This window comes from Ursus arctos, unplaced genomic scaffold (assembly GCF_023065955.2).
Source record: "Ursus arctos isolate Adak ecotype North America unplaced genomic scaffold, UrsArc2.0 scaffold_32, whole genome shotgun sequence".
NCBI lineage: Eukaryota > Metazoa > Chordata > Mammalia > Carnivora > Ursidae > Ursus > Ursus arctos.
In genome coordinates this window covers 29,938,997-29,957,259 of record NW_026623008.1, presented here as the reverse complement: position 1 = coordinate 29,957,259, position 18,263 = coordinate 29,938,997, and the positions used below count along the sequence as shown (strand labels likewise).

Sequence of the window (18,263 nt, the reverse complement as noted above, 5' to 3'; positions counted from 1 at the left end):
ATATAAATACACCTTGTTACTTTTACTAATTCACTACAGAGCCCAAATTCTGTTTAGAATTCCTTACTAACTGAAGCTCTCCAATGTAAGTTTTCTTTGTCCTGCCAACTCTTCACAGATTTATGTTTCTTTGTCTAAAAGGTATAAAAGCTGCCTGCTTTGGTCACTTCTCTGAGATTCATATCTCTATGAGCTCCCATAAGTATGAATTAAATTTGTTTTTCTCTTATTAATCTCGCTCATGTCAATTTAATTCTTAGACTAGCCAGAAGAACCTTGAAGAGTAGAGTAAAATTCCTGCACCCTCCAAAAATTCCATCTTGCTTCTGCTTCCAGCTGGCTGCGTGACCTTGTGCAACTCCTTTGCCATCTCTGAGCCTGGGGGTCAGGCTGGGTGGTTCCCCTGCCTTCCTCTGTACAGACATCATTTGAGGCTGTATGGGAGTTCTAAAGTGGAAGGTACCAGGATGAGTGACTGCTGTGACCGTATTGGGAAACAAGAGTAAGAGAGATTCCAGGCCTAATTCCCCATCTCTTTTTTTTTTTTTTAAGGATTTTATTTATTCGACAGAGATAGAGACAGCCAGCGAGAGAGGGAACACGAGCAGGGGGAGTGAGAGAGGAAGAAGCAGGCTCATAGCAGAAGAGCCCGATGTGGGGCTCGATCCCATAACACCGGGATCACGCCCTGAGCCGAAGACAGATGCTTAACCGCTGTGCCACCCAGGCACCCCTAATTCCCCATCTCTTAAACTACTGTTAAAGCAGTCCTGCCCCCTCCCGGGTTCTCTGGCCCAGGGTCACCTGCAGGACATCCCAGACTCTCCCACAAGCTATCCAGCCCATGTTAGATCACCTAAAGGTGGGGACCCAGTCCACCACCCTAGGCCAATTTCAGCAGGAACTCTGCCAGACAGAAGGCAATTTCCTAGATGATGAGCAATCAGAGCTCACTCTGGGCTTGGCCTGTTAAGGGCTTGGGCCTCACCCCGGAAATGGCCTTAGGCCATAGCAATCAGGGACTTCCTTGACTGCCCTGGAGATGTGAGGCCCACCCAGCTCTGCCCAGCTGCCCTGGACGAAAAGGGGAAAGTCTGGATCTAATTGAAAATACCCAGACCTAAACCTTCCCTCACTCTCCACGTCTTCTGGCATTGCTTCTGCTTTCTTCTCCCCTCCCTGTCCTGCCTCCCTCCCTCAGGATACAAATAAATTTCAGCAAGTAGGCAATTTGCAAATACAGAATCTTCAAATAATGAGGATCAACTATATGTTGTCCTTGGGAAGCCTGGAGGAATTTCTGACTCAGCTGCAAGAGTCAGAGAAGACTTGCAAAGAGATGCTACTTTGGTTATTCCTGTAATACAGAGAGGTCCAAACAGGTGGATTGTGACCACAAACTAAGTCGTGTGGTTTGACAAAGGGCTATTTCTTTCCTACTCATTTGTAAGTATTTTGTTGCTCTCATAAATGTGGTCTTCTTTTCCACCATATCTTCTAACTCAGCACTGAACAATAGAACTTTCTGTAGTGATGGACTTCTATAACTACACTAATACGTAGCCACTAATCACATGTGGCTATTGAGAACTTAGTGTGACTAGGATGACTGAGAAACTGAATTTTAAATTTTACTTAATTTTAGCTATTTTTAATTTAAATTCAAATAGCCACGTGGTTATCATGTTGAACAATGCAGTTTTAACTGATTGCAATTTGTATGTATAAAGGATATTGATTTTTATATATTAATTTCATACCCCATTTCGTTACTGAATGTTGTTTATGGCAGTTTTTCGGTTGATTTAACTGGGTTCTCTCGGAATACAAACATATTATTGACAAATAAAGATAATTTTACCTACTTTTTCCCAATTTTTATTTCTTCTTCTTGTCTAATTACATCAGCTAGTACCTCCAATTAAAGGTTATATAGTAATATTGGAGAAAGTGTGTGTTCTTGTTCCTGACCTAATGGAATTTCTTTGTGTTTTTTTCTTTTATATATATATAAAAATGATACCAACAGGTGACAAACTAATTATTCTGTCCCCCTAGCTTGCTCCTCCTCCTGCGCTCCCTGTGCTACTGAGTTGATGTGCTGCTGTTTTCCAAGTTAGAAATCTAGGTATCACTTTCACTTTCCTCTCCCTCTCCTCTCCCTTCCCTTTCTCTCCCCTTCTCCTTCCTTCCCTCTCTCTATTTTCTAGGCCAACCAGCTGCATCAGGCTCCGTGCTCAGCATGGAGTCTGCTTCTCTCCTTCTCCCTCTCCCTCTATCCCTCCCCTGTGTGCACACATGCACACACATGTACTCTCTCTCTCTCTCAAGAAAGAGGAAGGAAGGAAGGAAGGAAGGAAGGAAGGAAGGAAGGAAGGAAGGAAAAAAGGAAGAGGGAGGGAAGATTAGAAGAGCATCTGCTACATTAGTCACCTTGTTTCCACTTTTACTTCCTTCAGTCCTTTCTCCACAAAGCAGATGCTATGGTCTTTCTAAACTCTTGATCTGTCAGATGGCTTCCCCACTTGAAACTTGTCAATTGACTTTTTGGCTGTTCTCAAAATAAAAATCAAACTTTTACTGTAGGCTACAAGGCCTGGATGGTTTAGTTCCTGTAGGCCTTTCCAAATTCACCTCATACCACCTGCCCTCTCATTCACTACACTTGGGCTGCACTGTTTCCGTTCAGTATTTCAAATACACCAAGCTCTTTCCTACTTTGGAGTCTTTGCATTAGCTGATTCCTCTGTCTACAGTGCTTTCCCCCAATGTCTGCTAATTCTCCTTCTTTGTGATTCAAGTCAAAAGGCATTTTCTCAGAACATTCTTTCCTGAGCACTCAATTTAAAATAGTCTCCACAGGGGCACCTGGCTGGCTCAGTCCGTAGAGAGTATGATTCTGGATCTTGGGGTTGTAAGTTTGAGCCCCATGTTGGGTGTAGAGATTATTTAAAAATAGATTTTTTTTCCTTTTTTGACAGAGAGATAGAGAGAGAGCATAAGTAGGCAGAGTGGCAGGCAGAGGGAGAGGGAGAAGTAGGCTCTCTGCTGAACAGGGAGCCCGATGTGGGGCTTGATCCCCGGACCCTGGGATCATGACCAGTGACAAAGGCAGCCGCTTAAGTGACTGAGCCACCCAGGCACCCCTAAAAATAAAGTCTTAAAAAAAAAAGTCTCCACATGAATTCCCTCTATAACATCACCCTGCTTCTTTCATGGTGCTTATTACAATCCAAAATTATCTTATTTATATACCCATTTATTTGTCATTAGTCCTCACTGAGCATGTAAACTCTATTTTATTCACCACTCTATCCTCAGAGCCTAGCCAGTGCATGACACGTAGTAGGCCCAATACAAATATTTGTTCCATAGATGGATAGCCAACCTCATAGACTCAAGGACAGAGCTGGAATTCCTTCTTTGCAATGTTGAAAGTTATTACTCCTTTCTTCCAGCAGGTGGAGCCAAAGCCACACCTGTCCCATAGCAGGAGTTGGGATGGAGTGCGTGATTGGCGTGGCTGAGAACAGAAGGACAGAGTCAAGAGGGAGGCAGGGTTCTTTGTAGTAATGCTGGATCCAAGCATAGAGGAAGTCAAGATGGCACTTCTCCCAAAGGATGGGTAGGTATGAGCTTTCCAGAAGGCACATGGAGTCACTGGTGACCCAAGGAGTTTCTGGGACTCCAGGTTGTTTTCCTACCCATCCCCACCCTCCACCATATCATCCACCAAGAAATCAGCAGATCTTTGAGGAGAACAATTTTCTGTGAGCATGAAACTGAAGAGAAGGTTTTCCATTCCAAATCCCCATTGCACAGTTGGGGGAAACAGGACAAGGGAGACCCATCATGGTGGGTCAGTGCCGGTTGGGTGTGGCTCACAAAGCCTTGTTATAGCTCATGTTTAAAAACTCAGCCGCATAAGCCCCAACCCACCCCACCATCCATGCCTGGCCCTGGGCTCAGTATGGGAAGCCACAGTGGAGGGGGCACGGACTCTCAAGAGCTGCCCCAAAGAAAGAGGGGGGCATGAATGGCTTTAGAGAAGCATTCTGGAACCGAGGACATTGGACCAGTGTCTACCAGATGGACCAGGGGCCAGAGGTATATTCCAGGGCTAGGCAGGTGGCCTGTGGGGCTGGGGAGATCAGCAGGCGTCTCAGACTTCCTCCTGAAGGCAATGGTGACTCATAGAAGGGTTTCTAAATAGGAGGGCTACTTTGGTTATCTTGGAGAGTTTGCAGAAGGAATGTGAGGAGATCAAGTCAAAGACAGAGACCAGCAAGGATGCTGGTATAATCATCCAGGTGAGAGACCTGGTAAGTAATTGCAGGGATGGGAAAGAAGCAAGCTTGAGTGGTTTAGGAAATTTAAAATAACTTTTATTTTTAAAGACAGGATTTGGTGGTTATTGGAGTAGAGGGAGGGGAAGGTAGGAGTGGGCCTCTGCAAACATTATCTGAGTTCTTGAACATTCCAGCTACAAAGGTCAGCACAGAGCCCAGGGGCTCCTGCCCTGCCCAGGCAGCCTGACCCTGCGATGGAAGCTCTAAAGGCAGCGGGACCTGGCTTGGTGGTGACAAGACTATCGGTTCACATAATAGCCTAAAGTAGTGGGTAAGAGCACTGGTCCTGTAGCCAGACAGCCTGGCTTCAAACATCAGCTCCTCCGCTTACTGTCTGATGACCTTGGACAAGTTACTTTTTTGTGCCTCGGTGTCCTTATCTGTATAATGGGGGTAATAATGTACTTACCTCTTATGGGAATTATGCATATAACCATGCCTGTTAGTAACATTTGATACATTTATGAAAGTGCCTTGGCAGAACTTCAGAGCAAACATGGAGCCTTCCCCAGCTGCCCTGAAAATGGAGCCCTAGACCCAAAGTAAAAACCCAGCCTGAATGGTCTATGCGCTTCTCTTCTCTGGGATTCGTTTATCTGTCTGTAAAATAGAGAAATTGGACCGGTAGCCCCTGATCCTGCCATCTTTGCTTTCCCAATATTTGGAGCTTGACCTAAGCGTGTGAGACCCGGTGCTGGGGCAAGTTCCTACCAGCTTATGAGAGCCAACTCTTCAATTTTCAGGAATCTGGCCTTAGTACAACCATTGGTAACATGAAATTGGCTATAGTAGAAGCAATTACACCATGCAAATGGACAAGTGCTATAAACTAGGGCTTCCCCAGCAACCTCCTCCCACCAAAGGTGGTTTTTCACCAGCACACCAGTGCTGAGACTCATCCTCCATCCACACACAAAGCCACCCAGCCAGGTAGGTTCTTACCTTCCAACACCATCATGAACAGCAATGGGGAAAGAATCACAGGTCTCTAGGACCTCACACAGCCCCAGTCACAGAGCGTGTGTGCCAGCCGCGCGCAGTCAGGCATGCACAGGGCAGGAAGCAGAGCGTGCGGGCCTGGGCAGAGCAGCTGTCTGTCTGACAGTCCGTGGGTCACTCAGATACAGGGGAGCGAAGGGTGGCGTCTCACAGACCCCGGATGGGATTCCAGTTAGGCAATGCTTGGCCATGTGACCTGAGCCAGGTCCCTCTCTATACTGGAGCTCAGTTTACTCATTGCTAAAGTGGAATAGTCCTGGGGTGCCTGGTGGGACTCAGTCAGTTAAGCACCTGACTCTTGATCTCAGCTCAAGTCTTGATCTCAGGGTCGTGAGTTCAAGCCCCACGCTGGGCATGGAGCCTACTTAAAAGTTAACAATAAAGATAAAAAAGTGGAATAATCCTGACATAGCAAGATGGTTTCAAGGATTAAATTCGAGAACAAGCAAAGTGAATGTAAAGCCTCCACAGCGTGCCTGGTACAGAGAGGTGTTTAGTAAATGTTAGCCGATGCTGTTTCCACACCTCCAGACACACTCTTGCTCCCCAGGGCCCTTGCAGCTTAATGTTCCTGTCTTGGCACAGAAGGGCTCAGTGAGTGGCTGAGGGCAAAGACAGAAACAAGCACCTCTGGTTTCCAGCTTTTATGAAAATTAATAACATTAATAGCTCACAGACACGTACATACACACACGTTGCTATATACACGGTCATTAAGTTATTAATTAGTCTCTGTATAAAACGTTTCTACATTAGTGTTCCGGGCTAGGCCCCATCAGTCCATGGCATATTCACAGTAGCGGCCCTGGGCTTGGCCCTGTGGGCAGGCAGACGTGAGGCAGGAGGCTGTACGGATAGCCCTCCCACGGTAGGCCCAGGAGGCATCCTGGGCCACTTACTCTCGAGTCTTTGGCTCCCTTCCTGGCACCTGGAGACCAGCTGTTCAGCAAACAGGCAAGCAGGCCTCGACTTCTTCTGGTCTGGGACTCAGGCCCTGTGGATGGTGGCTTCGGGCCCCACAGCGGGCCCTAGAGGATGCTGGCCAGCTCTGTAGAGTCCGTGTCAGAGCAGCCAGAGCTGCTGGCCTCTTCCCTGCAAGAGCCAGAGGAGATGATTTGGAGGGAGCACCCTTACCCTTCCCTTTCCCCTGCTGCCTTGTTCCTCCCAGGACCTCGGCCCTACAGTCTGAGCCAGCTGTCAGGGGAGTCTCAACGACAGCATGTAGACAGTTTGCTCACTTCCTCTCCTCTGTTGACCCAGAAACTGCCAGTTGACCTGTTTGCAGTCCTTGCTGCCCACAGGGCACCACAAGCCCTGGGACTGCGCTTTGACCTGGGCTGGCTGATGAACTAGCATGATCCACTTCACCGTGCCTTCTGGGCTCCAGAAAGGCAGCTTCAGGCCACACCTGAGGTCCTGTACACTAAGAGAGCTGTGAAGAATGCAGGCTCTGGAGTGAGAAATGCCAGGCCTCAAACCCCAGTTCTACTCCTTCGCAGCTGGGCCAGTTACTCTTCCTGGTTAAGGCTCGGTGTGGGAATCCTAGGAATCTCGTGACATTTAGGGTCGTCGAAGGACTGGAGGAGAGCACGAATGCCTGTTCCCTAAAATGTAAACTCCGCGAGGGCAGGGATTCTGTTTCATTCGCTAGAATGAATGCCTGGCACCTAGTAGGTTTCCAGTAAGTATCTGTTGAATGAATAAATGCAAAGCACCCAGCACACTGCCTGGCGCACAGCTAAGTATCCGAGACATGTCAGCTGCCATTATCCTCAATGGGCAGTGGGAAGGGGCAGAGGAAGAGCCTTCAAGGGAAGATGCGCAGGAGGTAAGTCAGGACTCGGCCACAGGAGGCAGGGGCTGAGGGCTTAGATTGGACGATGCCCCCCTCCTCTGCCTCCCCGCTCTCACCTCAGAGCCTGCAGGGCCTTCTTGTTCTGCCGCCGCTTCTCCTCATCGATGGGGTACAGCTTGAAGAGCAGCAGGCCCAGCAGGATGAGGACTATGGGAGCTATGGTCACCAGCATCTTCAGCGTGAACTTGACACGTGCCGGCTGTGAGCAGCCACGGGTCTGGTATCCGGCAAAGCTGTGGGACCCAGTGGTCAGGGGAGTGGTGAGGGCGGGGCTGGGGCTCTGCCCTGCCCATCACCTGCTCCAGGGCCCCACCGCACTCACTCAAGACTGAGCGTGGAGATGCCTAGGGAGACTCCGGAGGCGAACTTGGTGAAGAAGACATAGAAGGAGAAGAAGATGGGCTCGGTTCCATGAGACTGGGGCTGCTTCAGGTGGAAGTCGTCGATGACATCAGGCAGCATGGACCTGCAGCATGGTGGTGGCCATGAGGACCCACCCGCCCAGCACTCCAGGGCCCCCACTAGCCCATGTGGCACCTCTGTGTCAGTAAGAAGAGGTGGTCCTTTGGGACTTTTGTAGCCCCAGAGCACACAGCTCTGTGAAGACACAGCAATTTCATGGTAATAAGAAGGCCCCCTCCTCCTCGATGGAGCCCCCCTCTAGGTATGCAGCTTGGCGAATAGAGCACAGACCAGATTTAAGCCCCCCATCTCGCACCTTGATTAGGTCTTCTTGTACGGTTCACAACCTGTACAACCATACAGGAAAGACCTGTCCCACCCCCAACCTGGACCCACAGAATGGTCTGAAGGAGAAGCCCCTGCAGAATTCCCCACAAGGAGCTTCAGAGGTAGGGGGTAGGGGGCTGGGGAACATAGCTAGGTGGGCCTATATATACTTACCAGGGTAGTAAGAAGGCCGCTGCTACACTAATGCCAGCTGCCACAGCTACCACATAGGTGACAATCAGGTTACTCTCCATGAAGGCCACCAAGATGAGAAATGGCACTGCTGACTAGTGGAAGGGGTGGGCACAGGAAGATGAGTCAGCCCAGAGACTCCCACCAGCAACCCCCAACTAAGCCCAGGCCCTACCCCTTTAGCCCCACTCACAGAAATCCCAATGTACACAGCCGTCTTCTTGCCAAATCGGGTTAGGAACCACTGCCAGATGGGAATGGTGAATGTGGCTGAGAGCTGGGGATGCACAGTGGAGGGTAAGGGAAGGGGGTTAGTCATGAACCCCCGTTGCCCTTCCCAGGACCTCAAAGATATTCCTAGCCTTGCCTGTGGGCAGCCAGATGACACCACCTGGGCATTGAGGAAGTTGATGGGCACCTCTGATGGCTCTCCAGGGGAGCTGAGCACTAGTCCCAGTCTTATCTCCTACCTTCTCTGAGCACAACTGAGTACAAAGTTTCCAAGTTCCCGGCCTTTGCTATGTTCTCTACTGGAATATCTTGCCCCAAATCTTTCACAGTCTTGCCTAAACAACTGTAGGTCAGATCCAACCAGTGATTCTGTGACCCCTCCCTCATCCCTCCTAACCTTAGCCAGTCTGGGAAACATCATCTGACTATCCAAAGAACCATCTCGAAGCCCAGCCTGTCTACCCACCCTCAGGGCCCCACACACACCATGATGGCCAGGAGCAGATTCTGGAATTCGTTTCGGAAGCCCAAGGTGTAAGTGCAAAACAAGGCGAAGTTCCCCTCCACCAGCTGGGGGATGGGCAGGGTAGGGGGAAGGAAATGCAAGGAAAGAAGTGATGTCAGGGCCCAGGCTTCCCCCTGCTCCCAGGACCTCTGCTCACCCCGCCCCCTCCCATCTGTCCCTCAGGCTTCGTCACATCCCGAGTCCTTGTTTTACCCCACCCCTCTTGCACCCACCCTGCTCCCAAGGCTGAGCGTGTCAGGCCTGCCACTCACCATAAAAGCCAGGGAGGTGAAGAGGAAGCCAGCAATAAGCTTGACGTATGGGCCATGACTCATGACCAGCCGGAGGCCCCGAAAAAAGGACATCGGCTCAGCCTGCTGAGTCTCATAGGGTTCTGGGGGCCAGAGGAGACAGTGAGGAAGGAGCAGAGGCCCCTCCCAAAGCCTGAGGCCCAGACAGAGGGACAAAGTCAAGCGGTGCTGGGGCCTAGACCGCTCCCCAGGGACCCCTCACCTCTCTGCTCCCTCACACCCAGGGTCAGGATGACAGCGCAGATGACATAGATGGAGGCAATGACCCCAGCCGCCAGCAGGTATGCATTTTGCTACAAAGGAGATAAAGGCGACAGAGAGACAGTCAGTCTGACCTCATCCCAACCCTCAGCAGCTCCACTCCATGACCAGTCCCTTCTCTGGGGCCTCATTGCCTCCACCTGTGAAATGGGAGCATCATCCCGGGCCGGCTGCTGCTTCCCACGGCTAGGCAAAGTCTAGACGAAAGGAATGTGAAGAAGCCAGCTATGGAGGGTGAGAGCCCACAGTTCAAATCTCCCCAAATCTAGTTTCTGTAAATCACTAGTTCTGGGACCCTGGCCAAATTATTTAGCCTCTCTGTGTGTCAGTTTTCCTATCTGAAAAGTGGGCATATTAACAGTTTCTAGGTCAAATGCCCAACACTTAATCAACATTGATGATGTTGAGGATGAGTGCAAACCACCCCCATTGTGCTTCGTCTCCCCAAATCTCTGCACGGCCAAGGGCCTCACCGTTTCTCTGAGTGAGGTGGTGCTCTGTGTCCGATTGGCACCTTCCATGGCCCGCGCAGAGTCACTGGGGTCCTGAAGGCAAGGCGTATCTGCTTGGCCCACGATTTGCCCCTGGATCGCTGTGCCCAGCACTGTGCCCAGCACCTCCACGGTCATCCCTGAACAGTAAAAAGGTCCTTTGGAGGGGCCTCGTGGCTTGCCGGCCTCCAGGGAGGTCAGGTGGATAGAGGCCCAGTTCTAGCCCCAGGTAATGGCAGTTGCTCCAGAAGGGTAGATATACGGTGGTGGGGCAGATGGCACCTTGGCCTACACTTATGGCCTTGCTCTGTGTGACCTCTGGCTCATCCCTGCACCTCTCCGTTCCCACCAGAGCACTAAGGGGATCAAGTTATTTTTGAGATGGTTTTACACCCACTCCCAGCAAGGGAAGAAATGTGGCAGGAGGGTCAGGGAACAATTGCCCCATGGTTGCGGGTGGAGGGATCAGTGGGCCGGAGAGAGACTTACGATACGCAGTGGCAGAATCCCGCTCACTCTGCTCTGTGCTGATGAACATCGTGAGAGCTGAGTAGGGAACGTGGAAACACTGGCATGGAAGAGAGGCCCTCGGCCAGTCAGACGATGGACAAACAGATGTGGCTTCTGGCACCAACCCTACGGGCCCCGGGGACTGCCCTCATTCCTCCCCCCAGACACCCAGGGGAGGTGCCCACACTCACCGTGACCAGTGTTTCAAACAGGCAATAGAAAAGCAGGTACCACAGGGCCTGGCCCTGTGGGAAGTCAGGCACGAACCAGATGAGGAAGTAAGCAATGATGGCCAGGGGTGTGGAGAAGATGATCCTGGGGAAGGGGAGGGTCTGAGTAGGGGCTGGATGCCAAAACCCCAGCATCTGGGGTCAGCCAGGACTGCTCTGTAGTCCCACAGGGTGCCTGCCGGGAAGGAAATTCCTCCCCCTGAATCCACCCACCCCAGGGTCTCTGGGAAGAGGCTGATGGCCAAGCCCGGAAGCACAGACAGCAACAGGGCCCCTGGACTGGAATCCTGAGCACGGAGCATGAGGTCAAAATGCGGAGTCTTGCCTAGTCTCCCCAGTGGAAAGGGCTCTAGAGGCAGGGGCTTCCTATGGGCTGGGGGAACTGCAAATGGCAGCGAAACCTCGGGTGGAAGGGCAGGGAGGCAGGAAGAAGGAGCAACCCCAGCACTGGTGCTCTTACATGTGCACACACGCCCCTCATGAGCGCACAACTACACACACCGTGGCCACATGCACACATGGGTGGAGGGGGCCAACTCCAGGCCTAGTGAAATCACTCTAAGGGAGGGTAAATGTCTGCCTTCCCGCTGGTGCATCCCACACCATTGCAAAAGTGGTTAGACCTCAGGATGGACTGACCTCATGTTATCAGTACAAAAAGGCAACAGAGAGCAGGGACTAAGAGAAAGGCTTTTGGAGCCATTCTTCAGGAATCCAATTCTGGCTCTGCCAATAACTATAAATAACTTGGTCTTGAGCAAGTGATTTAACTTCTCTGAGGCTCGTTTTCTCATCCGTAAAAAGAGAATGGTAATAGACCTAATGACATTCAGCATTTACTCAAGAAATAGTCAAGTGCTGACCACGGGCTAAGCACTATTCTTATGACTTAGGATGGGTCAGTGAATGAAACAGACGAAAGTTATTACCCCAGTGGAACTTGTATTCTAGTTGGCAAATGAAAAAGAAACATAATGTAAAAGTTATATATGTATTATTCAGCCTTAAAAAGGAACGAAAGTCTGACACATGCTACAACCCAGATGAAGCTTGAAGGCGTGACGCTAAGTGAAATAAGCCAGTCACAAAAGGACAAGTATTGTCCGATCCCGCCTACAATAGTAGTCAAATTCCGAGACAGAAAGTAGAATGGTGGTTGCCGGGCGCTGTGGGGAGGGAGGTATGGGGAGTTATTTTTTCTGCGTACAGAGTTTCAGTTCGGGGAGATGAAAAAGGTCTGGAGATGAATGGTGGCGATGGTTGCACAGCGAGAGTATATTTGATGACGCTAAATTGTACAGTTAAAAATGGTTAAAATTGGGGGTGGAGGGCGTCTGGGTGGCTCAGTCAGTTAAGTGTCTGCTTTTGGCTCAGGTCATGATCCTGGGGTCCTGGGATTGAGCCCTGCGTTGGGCTCCCTGCTCAGTGGGGAGCCTGCTTCTTTCTCTCCCTCTGCTGCTCCCCACCCCCACTCATGCTCTCTCTCTCTCTCTTTTTGGCTCTATCTCAAGTAAGATCTTTTTTAAAAATAAAAATAAAAAAATAAATAGTTAAAATGACAAAATTTATATCATGTATATTTTACCACAGTTTAAAAAAATTCTATAACATTAGAAGGTGATTAAGGGCTACAGAAAAAAGAAAGCAGGCTAAAGGGATTAGGAGAAGGGGGCTGCAACTGCTGGCAGAGTAGACAGGGGAGCCCTCACTGAGAGGCTCACATCTGTGCCGAGACTTGACTGAGAGGAGCCAGTTGGCCTTGCAGCTGTCTGAGGCAAAAGTGTGCCGGGCAAGAACGGCCAGCACGGAGGTGCTCAGGCAGGTCTGAGGAGTAGCAAGGAGGCCACTGGGGCTGGAGTGGAGGGAGCAGAGGAGATGGGATTCGGAGACGCGGTTGGAGGACACGGAGTACCAGGTCAGGTAAGGCCTTGCAGGCCACTGGCAGGACTTGGGTTCTACTTCATAGAGTGGAAGTAGTTTTGAGACTTTAATAGGTTGATATTAAAATGTAGAGCAGTGCTTGGGACATAGTAAGTGCTTGCTGTGACTATCACACCAGGAAAGCTCAGCAGGAGAGCACAGGTCCACGGCCAGGGAATCAGACCTCAGGCTCAGCCCTGCTGCATTCCCCCCCACCACGTGACCCTGTGGATACCCGGCCTCTCACCAGGTGGCCTTGGGAACTCCAGGGAAAGTGTCTGGCAAAGTCTTCCTGGTCTGAAGGGTGTATTTAAATGCTGGCTGAGGGCAGGGGCTGCTCTAAGGCTTGGAAGGATAGTGGGCCACGGGGCTGATAAACCTGAAAGGCCCAGCCTCTTCCCCCACTAAAAGAAGGTGCCAGGTCCCAGGCCGGAGGGACCTAGGTCCTTACTGTGGTAAGGACAGGAAGGGGGTCCCGTACCCTACACGGCAGCCCCTCAGCCCGTGAGTGATCCAGTGTGCACCCAGACACAGGGGTGGAGGTACCATTCAGGAGGAAGCACCAGGAATTACCACCCAGACAGGTGAGGACATGTACGCAGACACCGTGTTAAGTCAAAAAGCAGCCTGAAGGGCCCTGAGCAACTTCACCAAGCGGGCTGCCACACCTGCCCAGCGTGAGGCCCTCAGATCCTACTTCCCACAGGGAGGGCCTCCTCTGCTCTCCCTCTCTGCCCTCCTCCCTCCCGCCCGAATCCACGGAATCCACGTGTCTCCTCAAAGAACAAGGGCTTCCTTCCGTCAGCCTTCGTCAAACACTCCTCTCCTCTCCGCTGAGAAACCGAATGTGACTGGAAGTAACCCGGCTGCTGCCGCCACCGCAAAGGGCTGTCCAGGGTAGCTGCCTCCCATTGGCTGTGCCTCATGAGGCGATGTGGCAGCAAAGCCCCACCTCCCACCGGCTGCCAGGGCCTCAGGTCCGGGGCCCAGCCTTGGGGCTGGCTCCTACCTGGGCAGCCTGTCCAGGTAAGGCAGGTTCTCCTGCCTTCCTGCTGCCGGCCCCCTCCCCCTCTTCCCTACGTCCCCCCCCCCCCCCCCCCGCGTGAAGCCTGGATCAAAGGCCCCAATTTGGGCCTCAGCCAGAGGCTGGCGTGACTGTGATGGGAGGGGGGCCTCGTGGGAAAGGAAGTTGTGGGGGTGGGGTGGGGGCTGTGGGAAGAGCTTTGAAGGCCGGAGACCAGGTATGGGCACCCCTGGGGCAGGAAGGCGCCCACTTGAGCCTGGATGGGCTGGAGATGAAAGGGGTATGTCCACCGCCTCCCCCCACCAAGCAGGATGTCCTGGAGGGAACCAGAGCTCCAGCCTGTCAGCCTGTCCCATGTGTCTCCCGTTGCCGTCTGATCTATGGTGCTACCTCCCCCAGCCTTGCCCTATAGCCTGAGGCTGAGTGGTGTAGGCTCTGTATCAAGGGAAAATGTAGTTGACATCATCCAAGCGGCCAGAGGTTATGGGTCTGCTATCCCATTCTGGGTAGTGCCCTCCACCCTTACCCCACCAGGAGCTACTCCGAAGGGTGCCAAATTATATATTACTTCATATGTGCCAAGCACTGTTCTAAGTACTTCACATACAAAAAATAGGTGAAAAAACCCAAGTGATAGGCATAAATATTATCTCTGTTTTGCAGATGAAGAAACTTGAGGCTCAGAGATGTTAAGCGACTTGCCCAAGGTTGCACAGCTGGGGGTGGTGAAACTGAGGCAGAATGGTTTCAGAGTGTAACCTCTCAACCGCTATGCAGCACCATCTCGGCCACTATGGTAAATGACTGAGTGGGAGAAGTTAGAATTCCAGTCTCACCGAAGGGAATGGACCTCAGGGGGCAAGGGCGCCTGGAGGAAAGGAAGCTGCTCAGTCTAGCAATTTGGCCAGCCCGGGAATGAACTGGCAGGGCATCCCAGCGCCCACGCCTGGGGCAGCTGAGGCCTCATCCAGGGTTTTGGCACTTGGGGTTTTTTCGTCATTTCTTCTCCTCACCCCACAGTCTGTGACAAGCCAGATGGAAGGATCGAGGGTTAGTAGACGTGCCGGATGCCCTGCCTTCTGCCACCTCGAAGGAGTCTCTTCTACTCACCAGGGCATGAGGCGGCCCAGGCGGGTCCAGGAAGATTTGCTAATGCAGAAGCCCACCAGGGGGTCTGTGAAGGCATCCCAAGCTCGGCCCACAAACAGGATGATGGAGGCAGAGAAAGGGTTCACCTGGAATGGGACACAGGTAGAAGATGACCCCTTCGTCCTTCTACTCACCTCAACCCTCACTGGTAGGCCAAAGCAGGGGCTCCCTCCCCATCTCAGCCAGACCCTTGGCATTGTGCACTGCTCTCACCCGGGCCTTAAGCATCTTCACTTGCCTGTTAATGGCCATAGTAACAGTTCTCTGAGAGCAGTCAGTAGCAGCATGTGCCTTAGAAATTTTCCCAGATCTGCTCCCTTATGTCCTCCCTTCCACTGCCCTTGAAAACACTCCCACCCATTAGAATGAATCCAGAATCCTTTCCTTGCTTCACTCTCGCAGCCCTGAGCTCCAGCCACCTGTCAGAATGAGCATTTGCTGGGTGACCACGATGGACCTCAATTTCCCCATCTGTATAATGGGAGTTATGACCCCTGTCTTATAGAACCAGAGTTAAAATCCCTGTCTTGTAGGTCAAGTTCTATCTTGGATGTGGAAAAAGGAATCTTTAGATGCTTTTAGAAAGTGGCCTGTCACTATCCAGTCAAGCTATTCCCTTCTCCACAAACCTTTTAGACCGGAAGAGAGAGCTTCTCTGAAAGAGAAGACTCTTCCTTATATCCATCAAAGCTCTACTATTGCTCCAGGGAGCAGGGAAGCTAGTGGTCTCTCCCACACTGTAGCTTCCCCAGTCTGACTTTCCCTACCCTCCCACTCCTGACAATAGTTCTACACCTGGATTGCACATTCCTCATATTTACACCCCACTTAGGACCCAGGCCATGGGATTTGCTCCAAAACTAGCTGCTTGAATGAAGTTATTTGTCCTTTCTGGGGCTCAGTGTTCCCCACCTAGAAATGGATACAACTAAGATGCTTTGCTTGCAGAGTCAGATGCTACGTAGAAAAGATAGCCGGTGCAGTGTGTGGGCCCCAAGAGCCATGGTTGCTGAGTTTCCCATTCTCCCATCCAGGCAAGGTGAATTCTCAGGATGCCAGGCTCCTGGCCAAAGCTTCTTAAAACAGAGCGGAGCCCTGCTTCACCCCCTAAGTATCTCTCCCAAAGACCCTGTGCACTTGCTTCACCCCCTAATATCTCTCCCAAACACCCTGTGCACTGGGCACCTTACCTGAGCCCAGCCCTTGGGGGCCCCTCTGCCCACTGACATGCCTCTGCTTCTTAGGTGAAGGTGAGATAGGCCTTATCTATAAGCCTGGCAACATCTAGCAACCCCTGAGCTGTGCCAGCTGACTGTTGTCCAAATGGGGACATCGTGTGCCATTCTCTTCTTAGAAGAGCGTCACTAGCAGGTTTCATTCTCCCTCATGCCATCGCCTACCCCTCCAGGCTCTGTTGCTCTTGCCAGGCAAGGAGAAGTTGCCTGACCTTGTCAGCTGAGACTCCTGGAGCGGATAGATTCCCCTGCTGGATACTTTCCAAAGCCTTCTTATTTCTCATCCACTGCTGACTCTGAGAGGCAGCAAAATAAGGATTCCAGTCCCATTTCACAGATGGGACAGTCCCTAGTCCTTCCCACCTCAGGATGCTGGAGGAGCCCTGGAAGGCTCAGCCCACTTACCTGAGCCACATCCAACAGGTAGATCTGCAGGAAGAACCCCAGGGCACAGCCTGTCACCTGGTAGGGGGCACCCCCAACTGCATAGCAAAGCTTGTTGCAAATGGACAACTGTTGTTTCTTCTTGGGTTCCTTCTGGGAAGAAGAAGAAAGGATGAAAAAAAGACCCAAGATCCTGGCCTCCATCCTAGAACGTTCCAGAGGCAGGACCATCCTTCCAGCCAACTCTGCCAGGAGGAACAAGTCGGCCTTGCCCTGTTCCCACCCAGGGAGAGCTCACTTCCCACAAGAAAAAAAAAAAAAAAAAAAGTATTCTCTATCTTAGGAACCTGGAAAAGGGGAATCCATACTGTGGAAGTTGTCCCTAAGCCATCCCATCCCCAGATTCTGAGTTAATTTAGCAGCCCACTATCACTAAAAGACTCGCCCTAAGGTCTCAGCCATGCTCTTTTCAAGTCAGAAGGGGAGCATGCTCCAGCAGTGGACCTGTCCCCACCCAGCACCAACCGCCACAACCTGAAAATCCTCTTGCTGCCAAGAGCCACCTAAGCCCAGCCCCTGCTCCCGCCCTAGTTCAGAGGCCAGGACCCACCTGCCTACTGGATGAGGACTCTAGAGAGCTGTGGGGGCCCAGCCCAGCTGGCTATGGGCACAGCTGTTCCTTCATCTGTCCCCGAGCCACCCTGTAGGCAGCTAGAGCTTCAGGCCAGCCCAGGAGCTGTCCTACTCTCCCTCTTGCTATCCCCCATCTCCAGCTCCTAGGGAACCTTGGAGAGGGGGAGGAAAGGCGTCTCCTCTCGGTGCCAGGGCCCTATCTGGGTGGGGCACTAGGAAGATTGAGGTTGCCCGGGGAAAGTGGAGATTACTCAGATGGAGTAGCAGCGTAACCGCTCACCCTGGCTCCTTGCAGGGACTGGTTAATAAAACTTAAAGGAAAAGGCAGTCACCTCCCAGGCAGATATCTGTTGCCTGGGATCCACTCCCCCTGGAGCCTCCCGATTTCTTTCGGTTCTTCAGTCAGGTCCAAGAGCTCTGGGGATGGGGTCGAAGGTCAAGAGGCGCAAAGCACCGCGAGCGCCGACGCCCACACTCAAACAAACGCCTCGGAAGTAGCTCGTTCTTATGAATGAACTTGAGCGGCCCTCACCGTAGAGCTGAGGCGCAAGCGTGGGCCTATGGGGGTGGGGAGTAGGGGGCTGAGAGTTGGGGAACTAACGGGGTTTCCCCCAGATCTCTGGGGTCAGCCTGGCTTCCCACGCGGCAAACCTAAGCCACTCGTCACAGAAAAAACGGGAACCCGCACAGCAGAGCCGGGCACCACGTGAAGCTCTAGTAGCGCCGCTCCGCGGAGATGCGGGGCGGGAGGTGAGCAAAAGGGGGCGCCGGTGCCTACTTCTCCATCGGCCCCCGTCCCCGGGGCGCCCCCGGCCCTCCCCTGCAGCGGGGCCCTCCTGTCCCCGGCTAGCCCAGGACGTCCCGGAACCAAGCGTCTCCCTCGACGTCACCATCTCAGCTCTCCCTCACACCCCCTCCCCAGCCCTCCGCCCGGGGGGAGCCGGGCCCTCACCTTCACCTGGGCCGGCCGTTCGGCGGCTGGGAGGATGCCGGCGGGCAGCAGCCCCGCCGCGGAGCCGCTCTCGGCGCCCTCTCCTTTGGCCATGACCCGCGGGCCACGCCGCCTGGGACCGGGGCGCCGGGACGCTCCTCTGCTGCGCGGGCCTCCGCTCCCGCCCGGGCTCCCGTCGTGACCGCCGCCGCCACGGCCGCCGCGCGCGCTCCGAAACCCGGCCGGCGGGCGAGGCTCACAGTGCCCAGCACGCCCCCTCGCGCCTCTTAAAGGCTCGGCCCCGCCCTCTCGGGTCCAATCCCG

General features: G+C 52.5%; 1 protein-coding gene across 4 annotated transcripts; it reads right to left on the bottom strand.

Annotated features, from left to right (window-relative positions):
- Window positions 1-5,977: 5,977 nt before the first annotated feature.
- MFSD2A (MFSD2 lysolipid transporter A, lysophospholipid) lies at window positions 5,978-18,172 on the bottom strand. 4 transcript variants are annotated; one of them, XM_026516575.4, is made up of 14 exons: window positions 17,961-18,172; window positions 16,397-16,528; window positions 14,718-14,842; window positions 10,625-10,748; window positions 10,413-10,491; window positions 9,906-10,063; window positions 9,374-9,464; window positions 9,133-9,254; window positions 8,842-8,925; window positions 8,318-8,401; window positions 8,107-8,219; window positions 7,526-7,669; window positions 7,260-7,436; window positions 5,978-6,440 (listed from the first exon to the last, which is right to left on the bottom strand). In XM_026516575.4, exons 1-14 carry the CDS (start codon window positions 18,051-18,053, stop codon window positions 6,377-6,379), a joined length of 1,590 nt encoding a protein of 529 aa, XP_026372360.1. In that variant the 5' UTR covers window positions 18,054-18,172; the 3' UTR covers window positions 5,978-6,376. The 4 variants fall into 4 exon arrangements, with proteins under 4 accessions (XP_026372360.1, XP_044246462.1, XP_057161437.1 ...); XM_044390527.3 differs by having other exon boundaries at window positions 16,397-16,525; XM_057305454.1 differs by having other exon boundaries at window positions 17,967-18,172.
- Between the last annotated feature and the right edge of the window lie 91 nt (window positions 18,173-18,263).

Bases quoted from the DNA above. Each gene is read 5' to 3' on its own strand.
- MFSD2A (XM_026516575.4), bottom strand. From the start codon at position 18,053: ATGGCCAAAGGAGAGGGCGCCGAGAGCGGCTCCGCGGCGGGGCTGCTG. The intron at 16,529-17,960 runs GTGAGGGCCCGG...TCTTCTTCCCAG, and splicing joins AACGGCCGGCCCAGGTGAAG to AAGGAACCCAAGAAGAAACA. The intron at 10,492-10,624 runs GTGAGTGTGGGC...CTTCCATGCCAG, and splicing joins TGTTTGAAACACTGGTCACG to TGTTTCCACGTTCCCTACTC.